Below are 12,389 nucleotides of genomic sequence, written 5' to 3'. Positions count from 1 at the left end.
TCTAGAAACAAAGGCCTGTTTTAAATCATGAAATGCAGAGACAGCTTCAAGAGACCACCCCTTGGCATTCGCACCCTTCTTGGTCAAGGCGATAATAGGTGCAGCAATGGAAGAATAATTCCTGCTTAACTGCCTATAATAATTTTTGAACCCAAGAAAGCGCTGTGTTGCCTTGAGACTGGCAGGAAGAGGCTAGTTGGTAATGGCCGAGAACTTTCCAGCATCCATGTGAAGACCCAAACTAGAGACAAAGCATCCAAGGAACAGGACCTCAGAACATTCAAAAGAACATTTCTCCACCTTGGCATACAGATTATTCTCTCTAAGGCGCTGCAGTACTATCTGGGTATGGGTTCTGTGAACAAGCTGATTTTCCAAAAAAAGATGAGAATGTCATTCAGATAGATGACCACAATTGATAAAGCAGATCCCTGAAGACTTCGTTGACAAAACACAGCTGGGGCATTACACAAATCAAAAGGCATAACCAAGTATTCGTAATGCCCATCTCTAGTGTTAAACGCGGTTTTCCATTTGTCACCTTCCTGTGTTCGGATCAGATTGTATGCACCTCTGAGATTCAACTTGGTAAACATGGAGGCACCTTTCAACCTGTCGAATAGCTCAGATATTAAGAGTAATGCCCTGTACACACGATCGGACATTGAACGGACATTCCGACAACAAAATCCATCGGATTTTTTCCGACAGATGTTGGCTCAAACTTGTCTTGCATACACACGGTCGCTCAAAGTTGTCGGAAAATCGGATCATTCTGAACGCGGTGACATAAAACACGTACGTCGGGTCTATAAACAGGGCAATAGCCAATGGCTTTCATCTCTTAATTTATTCTGAGCATGCTTGGCACTTTGTGCATCAGATTTGTCTACACACGATTGGAATTTAAAGGATCGGATTTTGTTGTCGGAAAATTTTATAGCCTGCTCTCAAACTTTGTGTGTCAGAAATTCCAATGGAAAAAGTCCGATGGAATTTCCGACAACACAATCTGATCGCACTTTCTCCATCGGAAAATCCGACCATGTTTACAAGGCATAAGTGGCATCGATTTTTGATTGTCACCGCGTTTAAGCCTTGATAGTCAATGCAGATTCTTAAGGTACCATCTTTTTTGGCAACGAAAAAGAACCCTGCTCCCGCAGGCGATGAGGATTTCCGTGTGAACCCTCTCTCAAGATTCTCAGCGACATACTTTAACATGGCATGGGTCTCTAGGATGAACAGAGGGTAGGTATGGCCCCTGGGCAGAGTTGCTCCAGGAACAAGGTCAATAGCACAGTCAAAGGGCCTGTGACGAGGAAGCACCTCAGCTGATTTTTTGCTGAACACATCCCGGAAATTGGATATATGCAGCAGGAAGAGCAGAAGATACAGATGTGGTTGCAACCCGGAAGTCTCTCATTTGGGACAACCTTGAATAGGCAGGATGAGAAACAAGAGGAACCCCAAGCCAGGATCTGCCCAGAAGTCCAGTCTACATGTGGAGAATAGATCTGTAGCCAAGGGAGGCCCATTACAATGGGGGTTGAGGCTGTAGGTAGGATAAGAAAGGATATCCACTCCTGGTGGAGTATCCCTACAGACATCTTAACAGGGAGAGTCTGGAAATGGATAGGGCCCCCTGAAAGAACAGTGCCATCAATAGCTGAGACCACCAGTGGTGTGGTAAGGGCAGAAGGGTAAGCTTCATGGAAGATGCAGTTCTCCAGTCCATAAAAGTGCCAGCAGCAACTGAATCCAGATATGCCAAGACCAATTGAGGGGATGCACCCACATGAAGGAACACAGAAAGAAGGAGACGAGAAGGTGATATTTCTGGGTCCAATACTCCACCTTCTACATGTATTAGCCCCAAGTGTTTCCCGGACAAAGCGAGCAGGAGTCACAAAAATAACCTTTGCCCCCACAATAGAGACACAGGCCCAGAGTTCTGCACCTAGCACGTTCCTCAGGGGAAAGCCTGGTCCGGCCCAACTGCATAGGTTCCTTAGCTGGCAGAAGATGTTCCATGGGACGGAGGGAGGGGAGCTCAGGCTGGCTAAGGACCAGGGAGTGCTGACGTCTTTTTCCTATGGCCCTCTCCTGAAAGCGAATATCGATCTGGTTACACAAGGAGGTGACATTGTCCAGACCAGGGGGGATGGTTCTTCCTGCTAATTCATGCTTAACTCAGTTAAAGAGGCCATGTAAAAAGGTTGCAACTAATGCCTCATTATTCCAGCTCAACTCAGCTGTTAGTATATGAAACTGAAGGGCATACTGTCCCACGGAAGAAGACTCTTGGCAAAGACGTAAAAGGGCACTGGCCACTGAAGAAACCCGACCCGGTTCCTCAAAGATATTCTGAAAGAGCTTCAAGAAGTCAGGCAGGCTAGAAATCATTGGATCATTCTTCTCCCACAGGGTGAAGCTAAAGCCTCACCGGGAAGGAGAGAAATAATATAGGCTACCTTTGCCCGATCAGATGAGAAGTTTTGAGGCTGGAGTTCAAAGTGAAGGGGGCACGGATTGAGGAACCCCCTGCAGGCCTTGGAGTCCCCAGAGAAACGGGACGGAGTTGGTAGTTGCAGCGAATGTGTGGCTGCGACCGGAATAGGTACAGCCGCTGATTGTGATTGAGGCTGCTGGATTGGGGTTCCTAAGGAGGCCTGAAGCTGTTTGAAGTGGGAAGCCAAATACTGGAGTAATCGCATCACCTGAGTCTGATTAGATTCGTGGGTCTCAAGTCTGCAGACTATGCCCTGCAATGAATCTGTCAGAGAACTCACACAGCAAGCACCCGTCTCCGTGCAGCAGCTGCCAACCCTTGTTCCGCATATGCCAATGTGCATGCGTGAAACCTTAGCCAGAGACAAATGAGATCCAGAGTGGGCATGCACAATTGCACCTCTATGCGAACACGCTCGTGTGCTAACGCGCACCCGCGAGTGCCAATGCGGTAACACACATACGCTGCCGTGAATCCTGGCACACGGCACCTTATATAAACAGAGAGTCTGCCTAGTAGGGATGAGCTTCAAGTTCAAGTCGAACTCATGTTCGACTCGAACATTGGCTGTTCGCAAGTTCGCCGAACAGCGAACAATTTGGGGTGTTCGCGGCAAATTCGAACACCCTTTAAAAGTCTATGGGAGAAATCAAAAGTGCCTATTTTAAAGGCTTATATGCAAGTTATTGTCATAAAAAGTGTTTGGGGACCTGGGTCCTGCCCCAGGGGACATGGATCAATGCAAAAAAAGTTTTAAAAACGGCCGTTTTTTCAAGAGCAGTGATTTTAATAATGCTTAAAGTCAAACAATAAAAGTGTAATATCCCTTTAAATTTCGTAGCTGGGGGGTGTCTATAGTATGCCTGTAAAGGAACAGTCTGACAGCAAAATGACATTTGAAAGGAAAAAATCCATTTAAAACTACTAGCGGCTATTGCATTGCCGGTCCGACAATACACATAGAAGTTCATTGATAAAAACGGCATGGGAATTCCCCACAGGGGAACCCCGAACCGAAATTAAAAAAAAAAAATGACGTGGGGGTCCCCCTAAATTCCATACCAGGCCCTTCAGGTCTGGTATGGATATTAAGGGGAACCCGGCCAAAATTAAAAAAAAAATGACGTGAGGGTCCCCCTAAATTCCATACCAGACCCTTCAGGTCTGGTATGGATTTTAAGGGGAACCCCGTGCCAAAAAATCCATACCAGACCCTTATCCAAGCACGCAACCTGGCAGGCTGCAGGAAAAGAGGGGGGACGAGAGAGCGCCCCCCCGAACCGTACCAGGACACATGCCCTCAACATTGGGAGGGTGCTTTGGGGTAGCCCCCCAAAACACCTTGTCCCCATGTTGATGAGGACAAGGGCCTCATCCCCACAACCCTGGCTGATGGTTGTGGGGGTCTGCGGGCGGGGGGCTTATCGGAATCTGGAAGCCCCCTTTAACAAGGGGACCCCCAGATCCCGGCCCCTCCCTGTCAAAACTGTCAAAAATGTTAAAAATGACAAGAGACAGTTTTTGACAATTCCTTTATTTAAATGCTTCTTCTTTCTTCTATCTTCCTTCATCTTCTTCTGGTTCTTCTGGCTCTTCTGGTTCTTCCTCCGGCATTCTCGTCCAGCATCTCCTCCACGGCGTCTTCTATCTTCTTCTCCTCGGGCCGCTCCGCACCCATGGCATGGGGGGAGGCTCCTGCTCTTCTCTTCATCTTCTTCTCTTCTTCATCTTCTTCTTCATCTTCTTATTTAAGAACCGTCAGAAGATAAGCCCCCCGCCCGCAGACCCCCACAACCACCGGCCAGGGTTGTGGGGATGAGGCCCTTGTCCTCATCAACATGGGGACAAGGTGTTTTGGGGGGCTACCCCAAAGCACCCTCCCAATGTTGAGGGCATGTGGCCTGGTACGGTTCAGGAGGGGGGCCGCTCTCTCATCCCCCCCTCTTTTCCTGCGGCCTGCCAGGTTGCGTGCTCGGATGAGGGTCTGGTATGGATTTTTGGGGGGACCCCACACCGTTTTTTTTTTTTTTTTGGCGCGGGGTTCCCCTTAAAATCCATACCAGACCTGAAGGGTCTGGTATGGAATTTAGGGGGACCCCCACGTCATTTTTTTTTTTTAATTTTGGCCGGGGTTCCCCTTAATATCCATACCAGACCTGAAGGGCCTGGTATGGAATTTAGGGGGACCCCCACGTCATTTTTTTTTAAATTTTGGTTCGGGGTTCCCCTGAGGGGAATTCCCATGCCGTTTTTATCAATGAATTTCTATGTGTATTGTCGGACCGGCAATGCAATAGCCGCGAGTAGTTTTAAATGGCTTTTTTTCCTTTAAAATGTCATTTTGCTGTCAGACTGTTCTAAACACGGGAAACATGCGCCCCTTTACAGGCATACTATAGACACCCCCCAGCTACGAAATTTAAAGGGATATTACACTTTTATTGTTTGACTTTAAGCCATTTTTAAAACTTTTTTTGCATTGATCCATGTCCCCTGGGGGAGGACCCAGGTCCCCAAACACTTTTTATGACAATAACTTGCATATAAGCCTTTAAAATTAGCACTTTTGATTATTCATGTTCGTGTCCCATAGACTTTAATGGTGTTCGCGTGTTCAAACAAACTTTTTTGCCTGTTCGCATGTTCTAGTGCGAACCGAACAGGGGGGTGTTCGGCTCATCCCTACTGCCTAGCATCAGTGCTGGATCGTCTTCAGCTTGTCCCTGTGTTCCTGTTGTTACTCTGCCTGATTGACCTTGTTCCTGAAAACCCAGCTATCTTCTGACCATTCTCTTGGCTTTCCCCTGCCTGCTAAACCTGCCTCTACCTGCAATACTGACCTTGGCTTGGACTTATGATTACGGCTCTGCCTTATGATTCTGTACCCCGTTGCCAGTCTGTTGTCAACCTCTGCCTGTTTCTGACTACAGTTTTGCCTTCTGATTCTGTACACCGCTGCCAGCCTGTTGCAGACTCCTGCCTGTTCCTGATTCTGCAGTTGATCCTATCTGGCTCCTGCTGAATAAGTCTGGTGATCAGTTTCCACATCTCCTCAGCAGAAGTTCCTTTATCTCCAAGTTCAAGCCTCCTGCCTGCAGGCACCTGCACCCTTTCATTGCCAACACACTCCCTGTACCAACCACCACCAGGGGTGCTTGGACTGGAACCGTGCAAGAGGCCACCCTCATCATTTCGGGCTCCGCTGTAAGGTATGTGACAGAATCATCTGCTGGTAGCGGCATGTCAGCAGGGTCCATGGATGGTCAAACTGTCAGGTCACCTGAGGACATATTCACGCAATTGGGGTCAGGAGTGCACCGCTAAGGTAGTGGACCTTTACGGCTGACTGCCACGGATGGAGCTCTGACTGGTTCAGGAAAGCAGGTGGAGCACCAACACAGATCCCACTGGCAGCTGGAGCATGAGATTCCCCAGGGCGCGGAGTCTAAGAGCCAGCATGTGTTCACCAGATCCCCTAGTGGTGGGGATAGACTTCACTGCAACTGGCTCCAGGTCATGGCCCCCAGGGTCTCCCAGCTCATGCTCACGCTCATGGTAGGCTACTGGAGGATAGAGAGGAAGCAGCAGACCAGAACAACAAGGGATAGTCAGGAGATAAGCCAAAGGTTGGGGCAATGAGCAGACAGGGGTAGCAACACGCCAAAGGTCAGGGTATGAAGCAGGCAAGGATATTTAAGAACAAGCCGAGGACAGTAAACAGAATCAGACGTAATGCACACGGCAAGAAGCACACAGGAAGCCAAACACACATTATTAATCAGTGAGGCTTGTCTGCAGTGCACAGGTTAATATAGTGTTCCCTGTTAGAGGCTGGAGTAGAACCATGCTTGAGGGAAGATTACTTAAGCAGACAAGTGAACAGGGGGTCAGTCTTTAAGCTGAACACAACAGAGAGGTAAGCAGACAGACATAAACATTACTGCAGACTCATGACATAATCCTTTATATTGTACTGTTGATTATGTCTGTTTTGTATTCTATTTTGTAGATATGTTTCTTTTTTTTCATTCAAACAATATTTAAAATTTGTTGGTCTTAATCCAAATGCTCTAATTAAAAATTAAAGAACCTTGCCTCTGTAAGAGGCTACCATAGAGTAAACTTTCTTACATTACTGTCTGGGCATAACAGCGAGTGCTAAAGACATTTTCTTTGATGGTTAGAATTGCAACAGCAAATGTTGTGAACAGTCAACGACAAAATAACATGTAATAAAATAGTTCTTCTAACTATTCAGTTCCTTTACAATGACAGATATGGCCAATTTTCTAATATAGCTGTGTTCTGAAGTCTAGCCATAGGGCAGTGATGGAACTATCAGGGTTGCAAAGGTCACATTTGTGACCAGGCCCTGGCATTCCGCCACCCTAGGGAAGCCCCAAGATGGCAGGAAGGGGGCTGCTGCAAAACATTTTCATTCACGGACAGTCAAGTCTGCCAGCATAGTGTGGATCCCTACACAAGATCACAGACATTCACATCGCTTTGACTGTGTGCTCTGCTGCTAGGTGGGGTCACTGTGTGGTGCCCACTCAGAACATGCCTAGGAAAGATCCCTCCCCCATCTGCTCCCCCAGCAGTGATAAGGCAGCACCCACTGGAGTACTGATCATCCCGAGGTGGAGCCTGCTGCTAAGCTCGCAGTTATTGGACAGGACTCGGGGAGGTGGTGTGGCCGGTGTTCTGCCGAGAAAGTTCCGCTCGGCAGATAAGGACCCCCCTCTACTGCGCAGGCGTGGCGGAAATAGCCGAAGATGAATAGGGGAAAATCAGCTGTACACGGCGCCTGTAAGAGGGCCCCTCGCGGGCTCGCTTCGCTCGCCACGCTTCGGGCACGGCCTCGCTTCACTCGCCATGCTTCGGGCATGGCCTCGCTTCGCTCAGCTCTTTTTTATTCCCTCTCTAGGTCCACTTGGATGGTGGGGAAGAAACCTGGACCCAGGGCGCAGGCGCCGTGTACAGCTGATTGTGGATTTTGTGCTTCGGCTATCTCCGGCGGCTGATAGTAGTTCGTACTGCGCAGGCGCTGCACAGTACAGGGGGGAACTTATCCGCCGAGGGAACTTTCTCGGCAAGACACCGGCCTAGAAGATGATCGTGCCTTATGGGGCAATCAAGTGTGCTGTTATGAGAGGCTTAGGTTTCAGAGTGGACTGGACGGAGGTATGTGCTATGGCGGCTATTGAGTGGACATAGTAGATTCCGGGGGAAACGCACAATAACCCATTCATTGTTAGAAGATCCCTGGTAACTGGACACACTTAACCTTTTCATTGCTGGCAGTTGAAATCCCAGTTGGAAGTGCATGATTGACCCTTTCAGATCTGTGTTCAAAGTGTGTGATTAAGCAATTCATTTCCAGCAGATCACTGATGGAAATATCATGCAATTCCATTAGGGATCTGCTAGCAAATATTTTTTTTTTATACTATCTGGAGTGCAATGCATAACGTAAAGAGGTATCTTCTGCATAAATATTTATTTAGCATTATTTTTCTGATATTTATATACAGCAGTAACTTTTTTTTTTCTTTTCACTGTGGCTTTTGTTACTCCTTAATGGGCTGTTGCAAATCCCCTTTCCATTTCTATGTCCCCTGACATCACTGCATCCTTTCCTGCCTTTTGTAATGTCTGAATTTGGTAAGCAGTAAGGTAACTGAAAAGTTGAGCCTGAAGTCCACAGATGACAAATTACACAAACACTGAAAATACTGAGACAAAACACACTTTTAAGGTACACACTTACATAGAAGCATGATAACATGTATACAGGAATATGTAATGTCATAACTGTGTAAAAATGGCATCAGCTCGCTAAATTTACATGTTCTTCTACTTTCACAGATGATGCAGTACTTAGGCCCTCTGATTGTAACCTCAGCAGATCTTCACAAGCAATTTAACACAAGATCATGGCAAAAACATACAGAAGCTTGGGATTATATATTTTCAACAGGTATTTAATCATCAGAATTTGCACATGGAGTAACACATGATTGTAGGTATATATTTTTTTAAATGTACCTGTTATTGTTGTAATTGACAGTAGGGATGATTTTAGTTCTCAGTCTAAAAGTTAGTGTAGACCAAACACTGACTGTTAGGAAGTTCATCCAAACGTTCAACATTTAGGGTATTCAGTGTGGATAAATGTAACAGCTTCTGGCTGTCAATGGTTGCTATTGCAGCCACTAAGAATCCCCAGCCATGTAAGCAAATGGGTGGGGAATTAAACCTTACATCATTACCTAATGATGATGGACTCCTTACAATTAGCACATATGAAACCAATTAACACCTCGCTACAAATACTATACATTACTTCCAATATGCATTTAACATATACAGTAATATACATGTGTTCTATATATGAAAATAAAGTGCAAGTGCAAACACAGGAACATATATATATATATATATATATATATATATATACATACATATGTATGTATGTATGTATGTATGTATGTGTCACCAAAATTTTCCTGCGCAACCAAACAAATGGTATCTTTGCACAAAAAAAATGTTGATCATTAATGACACCCTTACATCACAAATTCATACAAAAAACATCATAAAAAAGTGCATGTGTGAATATATTCTCAATCTCAAAGTATATATATATTGCATAAATAAAGGGAAAGTGTCCAACAATTATTCAATCCACAAAAATGTATATCCCCAAATACATGTGTGCAAAAAATCAAAAATCCATATATTTAATCCCAAAAAATATACATTAAAAAGTAGAAGACGTGATCCAAGAATCATATATTCAAACATACAATGTGCTCCTTCATCAAAAAAGTCCTAAAGTGACTCTCCATAGGCGGTGGCTGGTCAGATTATAAACCAGCAATTGCACAGTGTTATATATTGGGAAGATCCACTCTCCATTTTGTTGTCTCTGACGTGTCCTCCCATGAGTCTCTTCCCCGAGTGGGACAACGGATTGTTAGGAGGAAGAAAGAAAGGAAATCTCCATAGCGTAATCTCATTTTTTAAAAAAAACTTTGTTTATTAAAACTTTCTTAAAAGCACTCACATTTTAATAAGTGTCAGCCCAACACTAGGGAACAATCACATATTGATTACATGTATTTATCTGCTCCTGGCTGTAATCCAAAGCTGCGAGCCTGAGCCTGGCAAAGCCCGATGGTGTCAGCGTCCTAGCCCTGCTCTACTAATTTAATTATTCACTGTTTTCACGGACCGGTATGGACACACGGAGCTGTGACTCGGCTCCAGTGCCCCCATAGGAAGCTGATCTGAAATAGAACACATGGTGGACTGTTTATTGGTTATGTATTACACTTTGAGGCTATACTGTTTATTTGCTTTACAGGTAGTTATTTTTTTGATTTATTGGTACATGTTTACTGAGCAATAGGTTTTAAAACATGGAGTTTGGGTGATCCAAAATGTTAAGGCTGTTTCACTATATGTATTGATGTATATATGTATGTATAATGTATGTATGTAGTGTCTGGATTGTATTAATTTTATCAGAAGTACTTGAGATTGCACTGATATGTGTTTTTGGACAGTGCTGTAGTTTTTTCTGAGTATTTTAGTTTGAGGGTGTGAAACACTTACCAAGTGCTAGCCACATAAAATTTTAGGAGTGGTTGAACAGTTTTTTTGGGGGGTTTTCATGAATGCACTGTATAAATGTAAAAACAAAATTATTTGTATTGTATAAAATGTATACGAATATTATGATTTATACTGTAGATAAGTAAGAAAAAACACATTCCTTTTAAAGATGCAATTTCACTAAACCCAGATGTGAACTTGTTTAATTTATCCCTTCTTTTTTTAACCAGCAAAATGTTTTATTGACAAGAGATTAAAATCCAGCCCTGCATGGAGCAATGATTTACTTAACACAATCTCCTCTAATCATCCCCTCACCAAGAAACAGCTATCTGGTCTGTTTACTGAACTGCAGATTGGAGGTGTAGAAACTGTAAGTTTTTTATTGTATTTGTCTAAATGTACTGTATGTGGTCAGGTAATATTATTGTATAATAATAAAAAATTGCAGTCAGTCATGCATAATACAAACGAAAAGTCATTTTTAACAGATTGAATATTTTAGAGAAAATATTGGATAATAATTGGCACAAGTCCATACACATATTGCTATAGCTTGTTCCAAGACATTACTGCAAATATCAGTTTTGAGCTACTCAGGAAAAATCTGTTTGCAAAGAAAAAAAAAAATAAGATCTATATACTTTTTTAAATTTTAAAGATGGATATTTTAGGGGTTGTATTTAAGGTTGTTTAGTTTATTTCATTTCTTGTTGTGTATTTGTGCTTCCAGAAAAAAACATGCACAAATGGAAAGAGCACCAGACAAAACATAAGAGTCTCCCCCTGTATCAGGGCTTCAGTTAAAATAAGAACCTTTACCGAGAATAACTACATATGAGAAATTGTGCTCTGGCTAAATGGATCAACGGGGTGGTATTTCTATGATCTATGCCTCACTGATGGAGAGTTCTGATAAACCTTCTTATGCCCACAACTGGGAACAGGATACCTCGGTCAGTTGAAATGCTGACTCCTGGTTCTTGAATTTTCAGAAGTCTTTCAAGGAGATTACAAATGTCTCCCTTACTGAATCAATTGTTAAGATTATTACAAGGTGGTACCATGTTCTCTTACGCCTGGCCAAGATTTACCCAGGCACATCCCAGCTATGCTTTAGAGGTTGCAGGTTCTTTCTTCCACATCTGGTGGGAATGTCCTTGCCTATGAGGGTTTTGGAACAGGATATTTTGTTTGCCGCATAAGGTGACAGGTCTGGCTGTTCCAAAAATGCTGGAGATAGCATTACTGAATAGTAGACCACTTGACTGTTCCAGATCTCTTCGGACTCTCACTTATTTTATACTCTTGGGTGCCAAAATCACGATAGCTCAGTCTTGGATTAGACCCCATATTTCTTAATTTTCTCAATAGTTTAGTTTACTGCCCACTTGCTTTACAATATGACCTAAATTTTATGCTGTTACTATGATTTTAGCTATCTAGGCCAAACTTCTTCTATGCATTTTGAAAGCAACTGATAATTTGATGATATTGTTCTCCTTCTCCTCATGACGCAGTGTGTTCCCAATTGAGGTGTCTGGGGGAGGGGAGCAATAACCTATTTATTAGATCATTGCAATTTATTGAAATGTGGCCCTAAACCATTAAAATCTTTAACCTACATATGTCGGTCGGTGTAACAGAAGGCATCAATGTAATCTTATATTTGTGTTCCTATCTACTCTTGTGTGAAAACTAATAAAAACATTGAAATATAAAATAAGAACATTTAGCCTGGGGTCACACTATTGTGATGCTGGAACCAGTGTGATTCCAGTGCCAGTTCCCGCATCACATCTCCCCCTGCAGGCAGTTCACACAGCCCTCTGCGAACTGCTGCGGGTGTCAATACAAAGTTATTGTTATACAGTGCGAACTGGGGATTCAAACTGAAATCGGATCACATAGGTGTGAACACCCATGTGATTCTATTCCAGTGCGCGAAAAAAAAGAGCATGCACCTTTTTTGTGCGAATCCAATGTGAGTTCAGCCATACAAACTGTATGGCTGAACTCGCATTGCACAGACATCGCATGTGATTGGCACAGCAATGCGGGTGCGAATCACATGTAATGTCTGTGTTCGCATATGTGTGAACCCAGGCTGAATGGGCTCAAAGTAGAGCTTTCCTGTGTGAATATGTGCATTAAAAGCTAATTGCTGGATCAGGAAAATTTCTGGCCAGCAATACCTGGTATCAAAATACCTTGACTTCTTTTATCTTTTGGTCTGGCGCACCTTCCATTCATGCAT

General features: G+C 43.8%; 1 protein-coding gene across 1 annotated transcript in view; it reads left to right on the top strand.

Moving 5' to 3' along the window:
• The window catches only part of LOC141146038 (1,25-dihydroxyvitamin D(3) 24-hydroxylase, mitochondrial-like), a 92,135-nt gene that overhangs the window by 67,162 nt on the left and 12,584 nt on the right, over positions 1 to 12,389 (top strand). The window contains exons 6-7 of the mRNA XM_073632799.1: positions 8,381 to 8,492; positions 10,363 to 10,505. Coding sequence (XP_073488900.1) covers positions 8,381 to 8,492; positions 10,363 to 10,505 — 255 coding nt within the window. The remainder of the gene's footprint in view (positions 1 to 8,380; positions 8,493 to 10,362; positions 10,506 to 12,389) is intronic.

The sequence above is a fragment of the Aquarana catesbeiana genome, linkage group LG05, assembly GCF_042186555.1.
Source record: "Aquarana catesbeiana isolate 2022-GZ linkage group LG05, ASM4218655v1, whole genome shotgun sequence".
In the NCBI taxonomy this organism is placed as follows: domain Eukaryota; kingdom Metazoa; phylum Chordata; class Amphibia; order Anura; family Ranidae; genus Aquarana; species Aquarana catesbeiana.
The sequence above is the reverse complement of the archived record's forward strand: the minus strand, read 5'-3'. Positions and strand labels throughout refer to the sequence as shown.